We start from the raw sequence: 15,467 nt of genomic DNA, 5'->3' as shown, positions 1-15,467 counted from the left end.
TCCTGTTGGGGTGCTCAGGAACTGGGAGCAGACTGCCCCCTATGACTCCAGTTTCTGGGGACGCTTGTGGTCTGAGTCTGAGGTAGCATGTGTCAAGTAAAGGGGTCTCTGTTTTGCCTGTCCCTGCCCACAGTCAAGGAAGAGGTAGGTCACAAAGGGGCAGGCAGGTGGTTATGCAGGTGTGACTGCAGCTCTGCCCTGGGTGCCCAGCCCTAGGGACTGTGAGCATCTGACCGTCAAGGGCCTGACTTCCTTAGGCCTGGGGGTTACTTTATACTGGGGGCTAGGCAGGGAGGGAAGGTAGTTCCAGAGCCTGTAGAGAGAAGCTGTGGGCATCCTAATCTCAGATCTGAGCATCCATTTAACTTTTAGCTGTGGGCAGGAGGGACTTGATTTTGGATTTAACTTATTTTGTGGTGAGTTTGAACTTTTCTTTGCTGCGTTGGGGATGGAACCCAGGGTTTCACACATGTTAGGCGAGTATTCAATTTTGTATTTTAGCCACTTGTTATCTGTTAGGCTAAGGAAATATATTTTTAGACTTTTTTTTTAAAAAATGTGTGTGGGTGTTTTGACTGTATGTGCACTATGTGTGTGCAGTACCCACTTCAGCCAGAAGAGGGCATGAGGTTCCCTGGAACTGGAGTTACTGTGAGGGTGTTGGTAATGGAACCTAGGTTTTCCAGAAGATCAGTCAATGTTCTTAACTGTTGAGCCATCTCTCCAGCCTCCACCCCCAACTCCAGGAAAAACTTGAGCCATATCAGAGGGCTCTGCTGAGATAATCTGTGCAGGAGGCAAGGCAAGTTAAAGGGGAAGGGTTAAAAAAGAAAATCAAAGTTTTTCCTTAGCAGCCAGCCATGAAATGTGCCAGTGTGAAGACCTGGTCAAGCAGCAGTTCCTTTCAGTCCACAGGCTCCTTCTGCTGCGCCATGTCTGGGAAGGGCAGGCGTGTGGAGCACTTAGCCCCCCCACCAGAGGGCAGAAGTGGGATGATGAATCCCAGGGAACAGGAATGAAGCCTCTCTGCTCAGAGCAGCTTTGGGATTTGGCCTTAAGACACCCAGAGCCATAGATGGAGACTTCCCTGAGATCCAACTCGAGTCTGCTATCACCCCGGGGAGATCCTTGGATGGAACAGGTGCCTACACAAATCATAAGTAATCAGGACCCTTCAGGGGGCTGTGCACCTGGGGGTTGTGCCCCTTCCCCTGAGGGAGCAGTTGAAGTGGGAAGCTGACAAAGGGGAGCCAGCACGGGCAGCATCTTGGGTTGGTTCTTTTCCTGTAGTTATTCTCCCGTTTTTTGCACTCTGCCCCCATGCCGTGGATACGTTTAGAGCCTCAGTGTACACTAAGGCTAACGGCAGCGCTCTGCTATTGAAACACCATCCTCCAACCCCGTCCTTTTCCTGGAAATGGTCAGGCTGTCTCCTGCAACCTCCCCCTATACTAATCCTGACTCCCCAAGAGGACCCAGCTCACAGCAGGCCTGACTGCCAGTCCCATCACAAACTATTGGGTTCTATCCTGGGTGCGCAGACGAATCGACACCTCGAGAAAAATCTGAGCAGAGTAACATTTCATCCATCGAATTACGAGTTCTTCTTGAAGCCATGCTTCTCAGGTGAGCAGCTTTCTCCAGGCCCGGGTATCTCTCATCTTACTGCCACCGTTTGGAAGTGGGTGAGGATGAGGATGATTGCCTGGCCCTTGCGGGAGACGACCCTCCAAGGGCGCATGTCCTACCCCCACCCCCACAGCTCTCATCTTTACAGGTCTGCCCCTTTCGCAAGCTTGCCTTCCTGAGAGGCCTGGAGCTGGGCACTGACATTGGCTAAGATCTTGGCCCTAGCTCACCTAAAGACAACTAGATGTTCAGGGGATCTGTAGTGCAGGCCATCAACCTCTAACAGACACCTGCAGTGTCCAAAGTCCAAGTTCCAACACCACCAGTATTTTTCAGTTTAAGTGTCCTTTATTCCTTTAGTGCGTGTGTGTGCTGTGTACAATGTGCATACATGCTACGGCACACGCGTGGAGGTCAAAAGATAACTTACAGGAGTAGGTCCTCTCCACCAGTGTGGGTCTAGAAGATCAAACTCAGCCTCTCAGCCTTGGTGGCTAGCACCTCTACTTGCTCTTATTCTGTCGGTCTTCTCTTTTGTTCCCCCTTCCCTCCTCCTCCCTCTCCTTCCTCCTCCTCTCCTTTTAGACAGAGTCTTGCTACATTACTCAAGCTTGTGAGTTGTCTGCCTCGGCCTCCTGATTAGCTAGGATTGCAGGGATGCAACACCATGCCTTATCCGAAAGTCTATTGATATCTGCACTTTGATGCCTGGTAGACATTTTAGAATCAGCAGGGTCCATGCTCCAGCTGAACTCTGTCCTTACTGCTATTTCCAGGTCTCCTCAGGTCAACAAACAACAACCCAATCCTTCTAGTTTCTCAGGTCAGAACTTAATCTGTTGCTTGTTTTGGTTTTGGTTTTTTTCTCCCCCTTGAATCAGAGTCTTCCTATGTGGTACCATGTACCATGGCATTTTCCCCTCAAAGCAGAGTCTTGCTATGTGGCACCGTGTACCATGGCACTGGCTGCCTTGGAGTTTATTCTGTAGAGGAAGCGGGCATCATGTTTGCACTGATCCTTCTGCCTCAGCTTCTCAAGCACTAGAATCACAGGTGTGCGCCACCACAGCTCTTTCTTTGAATTTTGTTAGCTTTGGTATCTATTTTCACTTTCTGAGACAGGATTTTACTCTACAGGCCAGGTAGGCTTAAATCTTAACCTATATAGCCGGGGGTGCCCTCAAATCCAAGATCCTCTGCATGTGTCTCCCAAGTGCTTGGATGACAGGTGTGTGCACAGGTGTGTACACAGGTGTGTGCCACTATGCCTAATTAGATTGTGTTTTGTAGTTTTCCCGAGGAGTTGAACCCAGGCCCTTCGGCATGTTGAGCAAGTGCCCTACCACCGAATCCCAGTCCTAACTTCCACACTCTCCTCATGTCCACCATCTGTCTCTGCTGATCATCAAAATAGATTCCGGATCTGACAGCTTACTACTGCCCCCTCCCTTGCTATGCTACCATTTGTCTCTCTGGGCTGTGGTTTCAGTCTCTCAGCTCATCCCTCTGAAGGTCCGGGCTGGCCTTGCACTCAATATTGGCCAAGGATAACCTTGAACTCCTGGTTCTGTCTCTACCTTCCAGATGCTAGGATTACAGGCATGCTCAACAATCCTGGGCCGGGTGGGGGTGGGTGGCACTGATTTACTGAAGATCCCTCTGCCTTTATTAGTTCATTGAACCCCACAACGTGGAGGTCCATCTTCCCCATTGCACAACTGAGGAAACTAAGTTGAGAGCTTCCTTTGCTGCAGGCCGCAGGCTAGTGAACGGAAGAGCCATGCTGTGCCTTCAAGCCCCGCCTGGGATCGTGTGTGTGTGTGTGTGTGTGTGTGTGTGTGTGTGTGTGTGTGTGTGTGTGTGTAGGGCGATGTGGAAGAACAGCAGAGGCCTGAGCTCAGGCCCCTTATCTGTGCTCCTTTGGGGCCATACACTGCCATAGCCTTCATTCTTATCCCTCTGGACTCTTCCCAGCCTCCCTCCTAAACACTGTCTTCACCTTTCATTGCGGCAGGCCCTTTAGGTTATAGTCATTTCCCTCAAGTCCATAAGAAAGGCTCCCAAGGCCGACTTGAGACTCAAAGTCCATTCACAACCAGTAATTTCTTTCTTTCTTTCTTTCTTTCTTTCTTTCTTTCTTTCTTTCTTCTTTCTTTCTTCTTTCTTTCTTTCTTTCTTTCTTTCTTTTTTCTTTCTTCAAGACAGGATTTTTCTATAGCTTTGGAGCCTGTCCTGTAACTAGCTCTTGTAGACCAGGCTGGCCTCAAACTCACAGAGATCCATCTGTCTCTGCCTCCTGAGTGCTGGGATTAAAGGTGTGTGCAACCCCTGCCCAGCCATAAACAGGACTTTCAAAGGCAGTGTGGGACAGTCCACAGAAATCTGTGGGACGCTGAAAGGGACTTAAAGGCTTCTCCCTTCCTAATCATTCTCGAATCAGTGTCCACATCTGATGCACAAAATCTAAGTGAGAGCTGTAAGTGAAAGACCTGTGAGAGGCGCTACGCATGCCCACGCTGCACCTTGGTGGTTTTCTGGTCTTCTCAGCAGAGGGGGAGGAGAAGAGAGTCTGTCCCTCCTAGCCCACCTGATGAAATCAGCTAACCTCCTTCAATGACACCCCCCTTTTCAGGATTGTGCCAATCAGAAAAAGAAGCCTATCAGCTAATTCTGGACTTTATGGAACCAGGCGAGATGGTAAGAAAATTCTCTACGACTCTCTGAGAACTGAGGAGCAAAGGGGAAAAAATCTGAAGGTCCATCTTTCCTTAGCCCTGTTCCTGAGACCACCAGAATGTCAGCTCGCCAGGGGCTCTTGGAGGCCAGGCCACTAGACAAGGCGGCGGTACCCTTCCTCTTTAAAGGACCTTCCTTGTAGACTCTTTGCCCTCCTGTCCCCCAGAAGGCTACAGAGGCTGCAAATATCAGTGTTGTCTAGTACCAGGGCATAACCAATACTTCAGTCTGGTTGAGACTGGGCAGAGTGTGGAGTGCAGGTCTCATGGTGTGCTCCAAGACTGGTTTTGTCTTCTGCCTTAGTCTCATTTAGAGAAGCTGAATTTCCTGAATGCTGTGGCAACTCTGTGCAGTGTTGTGCGTTACCAGGCAAACGGCAACATGAATAACTACTATCCCAAAACGCTTCTGGCCAAGAAAATTGAGGTGAGAAAGAACATAACTCTTAGTTGGTCACTCTGGGTTGAAGGTGGCAGTCCTTCAACCCAAGACTGGTGACCCTCTCTGAGGTAAATTCTTATCTTCCCTGATCCTTCTAGACATTCATCCGACAAGAACCCACCGATACCTTGGATAGCGGAGTGCGTCAGCGAGCCATGCTCTGCATTGTGGCCCTGAGGTTCCTTCCCCACAGACCCTCTCCCAGCCCCTGGGGATTCTGGTCCTGAGGACATTTGGGTTGGGAAGATAGGCAAAGTTTGGGAACTTGGCTGGAGGCTAAAAGTGGCAAAGTCTATAGTTGCCACTTCATCTGCTTGCATCCTGGGACCAGGGGGGCCAATTGGAAATCTAGTAGGGCATCGAGTGTAGAAAGTCTCCTTAGTCAGTGTTCCCCCACCCTGACAAGGAGTCACTGAAAAGTGGTCCATGGTTTGTACCTCAGAGAATAGCAGAGCAGCTTCCCCCAGAGGGTTCTAAAAATATCCCTCAGCCTCACGCAGGCTCCCCGAAGTCCCTTGTTACCCGCTTCTCCTCCAAGCCAGGTGAAGCCACCTTTCCACTTATGCCAGAAGCTGGACCTGGTCAACGTGAGCATCACCAGCGTCTTCTCCCTGCCGCCCATCATGCCCAGTATAGACCGAAAGGACAGCGCTAGTCTCTACCTCCAGGTATTGGTGGTTGTTGGTTTTTTTTTTTGCACTTTTGGGGGACCCACCACCCAGCTCTCAAATAAATCACATGGAGTCTTATTTATAACTGCCCGGCCTTAGTTTGCTTGTTTCTAGCCAGCTTTTTTTTTTTTTTATCGAGACAGGGTTTCTCCGTAGCTTTTTAGTTCCTGTCCTGGAACTAGCTCTTGTAGACCAGGTTGGCCTCGAACTCACAGAGATCTGCCTGCCTCTGCCTCCCGAGTGCTGGGATTAAAGGCGTGCGCCACCACTACCCGGCTTAGCCAGCTTTTCTTAACTTAAATTATCCTAACTACCTTTTCCCTCTGAGGTTTTATCTTTCTTATTTCTGTATATCTTACCTTCACTCTTACTCCATGGCTGGCTGGCCTGGCCCTAGCGTCTTCTCTCCTCTTTTTCTTGCTCCTCCTCCTTGGTTCTCTTCTTTATTCCCTCTGCCTGCCAACCTCGCTGCTATCCTTGCCCTTGCCTCGCTATTGGCCATTCAGCTCTTCAGTTGGACCATCAGGTGGTTTAGACAGGCACAGTAACACAGCTTCACAGCGTTAAACAAAGGCAGTATAAGCAGAAGTCACACACCGGGAAAGACTAATCTACAAAAAGGCAAGCACCATTATTGTCTCTTGCTGAAGATCTCCATAGGGGTGACTTTGTTTTGGGGATCACCTCTATTTGCTTGCCTTCCTGGCCTTCTTCCTGCTCTGATTCCTCCCTCAGGACCCCATGGCCTCCATTCTGCTTGCTGTCATCCCAGGCTTCCCAAGGAATGGTCATCACCCACATCCCTTCTCCTTGAAAGTCCACATGACAGCTTTAGTCTTAGACTAGCAATAAAACCCACAGATTATATAGAATAATTGGTGAAAGGACTGCCAAGTTTTCCCAATAATATTTGGTTTTAAAATCTGGACAGGGGCTATAGCTCAGTGGTAAATCACTTGCTTAGCACCCAAGAGGTCTTGGGTTCAGTTCCCAAAATTGCAAAGATAAAACACAGTGGTCTCCATAAACTGGGAGCATGACTAGTTAACACTGAGAATCCCAGTAGGCTATCTTAGTTAGCAAGAAGTATCTACAGCCTGTATTTTACGATTGGCTACAAACTGAGATGGGCCTGCCCCCACCTTTAGTAAGCTCACTGAGAAAACTCACCACTAAGAAAACCTGACTGGAACTGGTGTGTGAGCAGATGCAAGGACAACAGAACCACGCTGGCCCCCTGCTCCTTCATCCTGTAGGAAAGACGGAAGTCATCCTATGGTATACCCCATGTCTCCTTGATCCTCAGACAATCCAGGCCTTGGATGACATGCTACAAGCTCTTGTGTTGGAACAAAGGAGCCCCGACATGCTTATATTGCAAAACTTCATAGAGGTAGGTGGCTGTTTTTTGTACGTATGCAGGGCAAGGCAGGAGGAGTACAACAGTCCGAGATTCTCCAGTGTATAAACATCACTGGAGGATGCAGTCCTGCGTCTCCCTCAAGACACTCTGAGGGGGACATTTGGAGACCACAGTCATCAGGCTGCGGAGCCTTTTCTGTCTAGAACTAGGGCATGCTGGGACATTAGCAGTGCCCATATTTATGTTATTTTTGTCCAGCTTACACTTGAATCTTCTTAGCGTGTTTTCGCTGCTCTGTGACGGAGATCAGTGTTCCCCCATAGGCTGGTCTTCTACCTCTTGATGAGAAGTACCTCCAGCAGACTCAAAGCATTACCAAGTACTTTTGTTTTTCTTTAGTTGACTTCAAAGTCTTAAGTTTTGACTAACTTTCACTTCCTGAGAACGAATTTGAATTAGGAAAATAGCCAAGGGTTCCCTGGAAATAATGTTCATGACCAAAGTGGTTACTGACTGGACTAAGACATTTTGCCCGAAATTCTGTAACATCACAAATGGAGATCAGAGTGTCCAGGTAGGACGTAAGACAGTCTTGACGAGGGCTGTCTGCAGGAGGCATTGGCTTGTGTGTGGGGAGTGACAGAGTGCTCCGGAATGGACTGTGGCTGGCGTGTTTGCTGAGAGGTATTTCCATGCTTTATAGACACCTCATTGTGAGTGTGATAACAAAGCCCTGTTATTCTTGGAGTTCGAGGCAGGGAGGGGGCACTGAGCTCTAGTTCCAGTCGTGGTGAAGTCCTCAGCATTCATTACTAGGGTTCTTGTTCTCCGAAGAAAAATGGTGCTGGGCATAGTGCATATGTCTATAAATACAGCACTGAAGTGCAGAAGCAGGAGGATTGCAATGAGTTTGAGGCCAACCTGGGCTAAATAGCGAGACTGTTTTAACTATATATAACAAAAGAAAATAAAACAGCACCACTGCAAAAGTTTCCAACTTCTCATAAAAAATGGAGTATTTTATTATTTTTAATATTATTTTTGTCAAAATAACTGTCTATATTTTTCTCTCTTTTGCTAATTGAAAATCGATTCTTTTCTCATACAATATATCCTGATTATAGCTTCCCTTCTCTCTACTTTTCCTAGCTCCTCCACACCTCCCTCCCTTTCCTCTGGATCCACTCCCTTTCTGCTGCTCATTAGAAAAGAACAGGCTTCTAAGCAACAGCAACAAACACGAAAAAATAAAATATGATAAGGTAAAGTTGAAAACTTTCATCTCTAAGCTGGACATGGCACCCCGACAGGAGGAAGAGAGCAGGCATAAGAGCCAGAGATCCACTTTCTCATAGTCAGGAGTCCCATAAAAGTACTAAGCTAATAGCTATGGTACATATACAGTGGACCTGGTGTGGACCTGCATAGGCCCTGTGCTGCTGTTCAGTCTCTGTGAGCTCAGATGCATCTTGCTTACTTGATTCAAAAGGCCGTGTTCTCCTGGGTCCTCCATCCCCTCTGACTCTGAGAATTTTCTCTTTCCTCTTCCTCAAGATTCCCTGAGCTCTGAGGGGAGGGATTTGATGGAGATCTCCAATTCAGACTCTCTTTCCATATGATGTCTGGTTGTGGGTGTCTGCATCTGCTGGGGAGACCTCTCTGATGAGAGCTGGAAAAGGCACTGGTCTATGAGTACAGTAGAAAATCATTAGGAGTCATTTGATTAATACCTTTTTTTTTTTGACCAGTAGTGCCTGGTTTTACCAGGTCTCTGGGCTATCTAGTCTCTGGTTCCTGGTTATCCTAGCAGTGCTAGTTCCTTCCCATGAAATGGACCTTAGATAAAATCAGACATATGTCGGCCACTCCCACAAGTTCTGTGCCACCATTGACCTAACGTATTTTATAGGCAGGACTGATTGGGGGTCAAAGGTCTTGTGGCTGGGTTGGTGTCCATGTTTTTCTTCCAGTAGCCTGAAGAACACCTTCCTGCACCAAAGAGACTAGAATATAGGGGTGACGGCTCGACTTCTATGTGTTCAATGAGCTCTGTAGATGTGTCCATGGCAACGGGCCCCACCATCAATTTGTGGAGGGCAACCCTTTGTCTTAGCAGCAGCCTGGGTTGTTTGGGGGGATTTCTACGGGACTCCTTTGGTCAGCAACTCTATTGAATGCAACCCAGACCCACCGCTGGAAGCCTTGCCTGTCTACAGTAGACAGCCAGTGGAGACCACACATCCTGCATTTCTAGGAGTACTCGGAGGGACCATTCTCAGTTAGGGTTTCTGTTGCTGTGAAGAGACAGCATGGCCACGGCAACTGTTATAAGGGAAAACATTTAATTGGGGCTTACGGTTTCAGAGGTTTAGTTCGTTATCATCATGGTGGGAAACAAGGCAGCACGCAAACAGGCCTGGTGCTAGAGAAGGTGCTGAGGGGTTTTACATCCTGATCCACAGAAAGGAGGAGGAGACTGTGAGCCACTAGCCTTGAACTTCTGAGACCTCAAAGCCCGCCCCCACAGTGACACATTTCCTCCAACAAGGCCACGCCTCCTAATAGTGCCCTGTGGACCAAGCATTCAAACACAGGAGTTTGTGGGGGCCATTCCTATTCAAACCACCACTTTTCTCTCCCTGACCCCCATAGGATCGTAGCAGCAACATAAACCAAAATGCATTTAGTTCAGTTTCAAAAGTTCCCACAGTCTATAACAGCCTCAAACTTGTTTAAAAATCCAAAGTTCAAAGTCTATTCTGAGACTCAGCAATCTCTTTTTGTTGTTGTTGGTGGTGGTGGTTTTTCAAGACAGGGTTTCTCTGTGTAAGAGTCTTGGCTGTCCTGGAACTCACTCTGTAGACCAGGCTGGCCTCGAACTCACAGAGATCTGCCTGCCTCTGCCTCCCAAGTGCTGGGATTAAAGGCAGACGCCACCACTGCCTGGCTTCATAACCTCTTTCTTCTGTCCTTTACTCTAAAGCCAGAATCATGTAGTCTAAGCTGTCAAATTCTGCTGCCTAGTGGGGCTGGAACATGGTCCCCTCATGCAATAACATCTTCACTAGCTTCCTGGGTTTAATGGTTTCCTTCACTGCCTAAGCTTGACTCTCCTGGAACTTGCTTTGTGGACCAGGATGGCCTTGAATTCTGAAATCTTCTCGGTTTAGTCTCCTGGGTGCTGAGATTAAAGGTGTGTACCAACATACCAGGACCTAAGCTTCTCTTTAATTCCTTTTCACAAATTAAAAGCTTAGCTGGGTGGGGGCTCGCCCTGAGGTAAGCACTCTCTTTATTCCATTTAACATTAGACTTTTCTTTAATCCGTGAGTCATTTTATATGCCACAAAATTTGGATTATATTTATCACTTCATTTAGAATCTTTTGTATAAAATTATGGTAACATACTGCATCATAATTTGTTTTAATTTGACTCTGAACTATAGAATAACACTAAAGATCACTGAAAGGAAAAAGCTACATAAAAACCATATATAAAGAATTTAGAATGGAGTTTCCATAAACAGAGGGATAATGCCTCTACCAGACACCATGGGCTGTCAGACTTTAAAAAGCCCAGCTCCAGGTGTGAGTTACCTCCCTTTAAGATATTGGTCAAGAGTACTTCATGGATCCTTCAAACAATGCAGGCAACTTCTCTTGCCCATGACTGCCCAGCAGAACTCGAGGGTAAGACCCTAGTGTTAAAACACTGTATACTTGAGTCACTAAGTATAGAAGTGAAGAAATAAAGCAGGCAATGGCCTGGAAAGTTCCCTTCCTATTGACTGGGTTTCAGAGCTTAGGCTTGTCTTGGGCTCACAGCAGCCCTCCTGCCTCTGTCTCCTGAATGTCAGGGTACGAGTGTGAGCTGCCCAGCCCAGCTGAATTGTAGATTTTTAAGTATACATCTACTACAAGTCTGAATTTTTATTGGATACCAGGTATGGGTAGTTCTCTCTCTCTCTCTCTCTCTCTCTCTCTCTCTCTCTGTCTCTCTCCCTCCCTCCCTCCCTCTCTCTCATCTTCTTCATCCCTTTCCCTCTCCCACCCCTTCTCCCTCTCTTTGTCTCTCTCTTATCTCTGTCTGTCTGTCTGTCTCTCTCTGTTTCTCTCTCTCTCTCTCTCTCTCTCTCTCTCTCTGTCATCCCCCTCCCTCCATTTTTCTTTAATGCCAGGAATTGAATCCAGGTCCTCAGGCAAATGCTGTATCACTGAGCCACAGTTCCAGCCCATCCTCCATTCTCTCTCTCTCTCTCTCTCTCTCTCTCTCTCTCTCTCTCTCTCTCCCCTCCCTCTCTCTCCTTTCTCTCTCAGCCCTTGATTTTTCCTATTTATTTTTATTTTTAATTTAATTAACTTATTTATTTTTGTTTTTTTTAGTTTCTCTGTGTAGCCCTGGCTGTCATAAATTCACTCTGTAGACCAGGCTGGCCTCTAACTCAGATCCACCTGCCCCTGCTTCTCAATTACACACAGGAACTGTGTGGTGGAATTAACTGCATGCACTGCCACGACCCAGTCTATCCCCCTTTTTAAAAACTAAATGTCCATGATAGGGAGAAAGGTTCCTGTTCCTCGGCTCTGACCCCAGACCCGCTTTCCGAAAGTAAGCTCCAAGCAGGACAAAGGACCCTCTTCACTGGCGGGACCTCGACTTAAAACAGCGATAAAAATCCCATCCCACAGGACTGAGGGAGGACGCTGTGAGTTCTTGTCCACAGAGCTCTGACTGGAAGCACATTATTATCAAGCCGTAGCAACCACTGGCTCTGAATTCACCCTTCAGAGAACACTTCTCTGGCTTGGGGGGGGGTGTGATGTGTCTTCCATTTCCTCCTGCTCCTCCTGGCCCTCGAAGCTGCGCCTTGCTCTCCCTGGAACTATTGCCCAAGTGAAGAAGCTCAGAACCGGCATCGGGGTGCTCCTCCGTGACTGCTGTAGAGTCCTGTCTCGGTCTTTTCTGGCGAGGAAGGCAGTGCTGCTCTACGGCCGCGTTGATGCGTCTCTGTCCCATCCGCAGATCATCTTACCTTGGTTAATGATGACCGACAAAGTGCACGAACAGACCCGAGCCTTGGGCACTATCTCCCGACTGCTGAGGTTTATTTGCAATTTCTCAGAACTATCAGTGAGTATTTGAGGTTGCTCGCGGCAAGGCAGACGCAGCAGGCCTTGCGTCTCTGTACAGGGCCTCTGGTTGAACCCGGCTTCTGCAGGAGCCACTGGAGGGCAGGTAGACAGAGTATGCCCCACTTTTCTGCTTCAGTGTATTTCTGTCCCTGAGGACCAAGAGACTTGATTTGTTTTTTGGTTTCTCCTGGACCTAATAAGCTCCAATAAGCCTGGTTGGGGTCCTTGGCCTAGACAGCCGATGGGAGACCCAGTGCCCACTGGGTAAGGTGTTTCTGGGCTTTATCTGTTCCTTTCCTCATTGTTGGCTAGGGATGCTTTCCTTGGCCAGGACAGTGTGGGGTAGGGAGGCATGGGGCACACAGAGGCACACAGAAGAATGTGGAAGGAAGGAGAAATTTGGAGTGGGGGACCTTCGGGGAGAGAAGCTGCCTCGGGATGATGTGGTGACCATTTCTGCTTCCCGTCAGCACATGGTATTGTTCTCCATAATCGGGAGGCTGATCGGGACCTTCAGCATCTTCTGCCTGGATCCCAACCAGGATGTCAGCTCAGGAGCGCTGGAGGCCCTGTATTACTTGTTCACCATCCTTGTGCTTCAGAGAAGTAAGTGGGTGGCACTTGGGTGGAAGCCTGCAGCTGGACCCACTGAGCTGGTGGAGACCTGCATTGTTTTAGATGTACCCCCAAAGCTGGGCCCTCTAGCGGGTGCACCTGAGAGAGGTTAGGATATGCCATGGTGCAAGGAGGCCAGCTGATCAGTGGATCAAACCTAGAAACTTTACTTGGATAAATGCCAGCCCCATCCCAGATACTATGTCCTTTTCAATGACAATCTTGTGAGGGGGCAGCTAAGCTTACTTTTGGGGGTCCACTTGGTACTTCCATATTTCCTAGATGTCCCCTCCCAACCATATTTGTAACACTAGGAAAGTAAGCATCTTTTCTTGGGGAACAAATGTGGGGATATTTTTCTTTTCATAGTTTTTTAAGTAAAAAATTTACTTTTTATTTTACATACCAACCCCAGTTCTTCGTCCCTCCCCTTCCCACCTCCATCCTCTCCTCAGAGTGGGTGTGGCCTTCCTTGGAGAGTCAACAAAGTCTAGGATACCAACTTGAGGCAGGACCAAGGCCCTCCCTCCGTACCAAGGCTGAGCAAGGCATCCCACCCCAGGGAATGGGCTCCAAAAAGCCAGCTTATACATCTGGAATAAGTCCTGGTGTGACTGTCAGTCACCCCACCCAGAACAGATCAAGTTACATAACTGTCACCCACATTCAGAGGGTCTAGTTTGGTCCCATGCAGGTTCCCCAGCTGTCAGTCCAGAGTCTGTGAGCTCCCACTAGTTCAGGCTGGCTGTTCTGTATCAAACAATCATGGTCACAGAGGTACCAAGGCATTTGTAACCCCCCTAAAGGCAGTTTCTTGTGATTCAATGAGGATGACTTAAGTCCACATCTTGTCATGGTACAGGAATAGGGGCCAGCTTCAGTCCCAGCCCACATCCTCCCTTCGCCCTTCACTTAAATGCTAGAGAACCCCCTTTATTCTTTGGGGCGAGTGCTGTTTAATCCGTTTGTCTCTATTGCTCTCAGAGACCTGGAGGAGAGATGGGAGTGTGGGTTCCTTTTCCTCTGATGAGGCTTAGCCCCTTATTTGCTCCTTTTGGATTGGAGGTGTCAGACCAAAGACAGAGAAGATTCTGAAGGACTTACAGAAGCATTTCCGTGGCAACTGGCTGGCGAACATGCAGAACCTCACACTGGTAACCCAGATGCCCACCGTGCACGGGATGCCCAGAGCGGGAGGGCTAGTAGGTCAGAGAGGGGTCTGGGTCATGGATTATAGAAGTCATAACTGCAACAAACAGAAGTGTTTACAAATCCAAGTTCTCAGGGACAGGAGGCTAAAGGTGTAAGGTGCGTTCTAGTGACACTTAGCTCTGTGAAGTTTGAGGTCGCCAGGGGGTTTAGAAGGCAGGGCTGGTGTCTCCAGGCTCAGCCAACCCAGATGGCCTCGGGCAGCTATCTGGGATGTGTCCTTTGTTCCTTCTGTCCCTCCCTCTCCGTGTCCAATGCCACACCACATCTGACTGCTCTGCCTCCTGAGTAGCTAGCTCTTCAACCTGCCCACCCCGCCGCAGCCCCATGCCACCGTTCTGAGTCCCCATCACTTCTCGCCTGGTCCATACAGTAGCCTCCTCCTGAAGGCTCCATTTCAGCCATCTTTCTGCCATGCCTTTTCCACATGGAGGTAGAAAAACATTTCTAAAACACAAACCTTCAAACTGCGCACAAGTTCTCCATTGGCTTTCTCTGAAGTCTGAACCTCCTCAGGTGGTCCCCCAGGACCTTGACGGTCTGGTTCTTGCCTTACCTGCCCTGCCTTGTTCTTACTCAGTCTCTCTTCCTGCTGGCTCCAATCTTCCATGTAAGACACAGCAGTCACACTGAGGGCCTTCCTGCCCCCAACCTTCACACATTCTGCCTCATTTCTAGAACTTCGTCCCCTTTTTTGTCGGTACCGTACTCCAGGAAGTCTTTTCAGTCTTCAGGGCTAGCTTCAGCGCCCTGCCACAGCCACTCTTAGCATTTTCCTCCACACCATCTTCCCTCCGTCCTAACCCTGGATGATGGTGAGTACACAGAAGGCAAAGATATCAAGCATCATTTTATCCAGTCCTCCCTAGATCCCAACAATGGAGCCACACACAGAGTTGGCACCAGTATTGCTTGACCCCAATGGGCTTCATGTTTGCAGATTCCTATGTGAGGCAGGCCTGGCTTTCTACTTCCTTGGCAAGGCTGTACAGTCACTAGGCATAGAACATGTTTCCAGTGGGTTCACCTAACTGCATCTCAAGTTTAGAAATAAAAAGGCCTTTGGTATCATCCTCTGTGTCACATTGTCTAAACTATTGCTCTTGCTTGGGGACATCAGTGTTGGTAACGCATTAGAGTTGACCTCAAATCAGAGATGCTCCCTAGGCTGCCTCCTAATGGAAGCCTGTCTGATGGGTCTCTGTGGATGCCCAAGGTTTCGGGGCAGTCTTCGAGCAGATGCTGGAATGGAGAGTCCCATTCTTCTTTCAGTTCTTCAGGAAATACCTGACCCCCGTAGAGAGAGCCGATGTGATCATGGTGGCCATGGAGGCCATGACCAGTGGCAGCACAAATAATGTCTTAGCAGCCTCTAAGACGTTAAAGATCATTCTGAAGTACCCTCTGGAAGAAGTTGCCAAGGTAGGCACTGGTGGACACACTGCTTCGGTATCTTTCTGTCCTGTTTGGGGGTTGATCTATTTCCTATCCACTTGAGCGTAAGGAATCCCAAGTGCCTTAACCCGGAAGGGAAAAGTCTATATGGTGAGCTGTTTTTGCAGTAGTGCGAAAGGCATTTTTGTGGGGAAGAATGAAGTAGGATGCAGAATCGAATGGGACTAATGTACCTTAGAGCCAGGCATGCAAGGGAACGAGGGTAAAGATGCTT

The 15,467-nt window shown here is 48.5% G+C and overlaps 1 protein-coding gene across 1 annotated transcript in view; it reads left to right on the top strand.

The window, feature by feature from the left end:
- Nucleotides 1-87: 87 nt before the first annotated feature.
- Nucleotides 88-15,467, top strand: part of LOC142858110 (maestro heat-like repeat-containing protein family member 7) — a 32,925-nt gene continuing 17,545 nt past the window's right edge. The window contains exons 1-11 of the mRNA XM_075987330.1: nt 88-144; nt 1,542-1,626; nt 4,262-4,326; nt 4,669-4,791; nt 4,905-4,984; nt 5,345-5,474; nt 6,784-6,870; nt 11,865-11,972; nt 12,445-12,580; nt 13,655-13,743; nt 15,071-15,220. Of these exons, the coding sequence (XP_075843445.1) occupies nt 88-144; nt 1,542-1,626; nt 4,262-4,326; nt 4,669-4,791; nt 4,905-4,984; nt 5,345-5,474; nt 6,784-6,870; nt 11,865-11,972; nt 12,445-12,580; nt 13,655-13,743; nt 15,071-15,220 (1,110 nt within the window). The remainder of the gene's footprint in view (nt 145-1,541; nt 1,627-4,261; nt 4,327-4,668; nt 4,792-4,904; nt 4,985-5,344; nt 5,475-6,783; nt 6,871-11,864; nt 11,973-12,444; nt 12,581-13,654; nt 13,744-15,070; nt 15,221-15,467) is intronic.

The sequence above is a fragment of the Microtus pennsylvanicus genome, chromosome 10 (genome assembly GCF_037038515.1).
Source record: "Microtus pennsylvanicus isolate mMicPen1 chromosome 10, mMicPen1.hap1, whole genome shotgun sequence".
Lineage (NCBI taxonomy): Eukaryota > Metazoa > Chordata > Mammalia > Rodentia > Cricetidae > Microtus > Microtus pennsylvanicus.
Note: the sequence above shows the minus strand (reverse complement) of the source record. Positions and strands in the feature narration are given on the sequence as shown.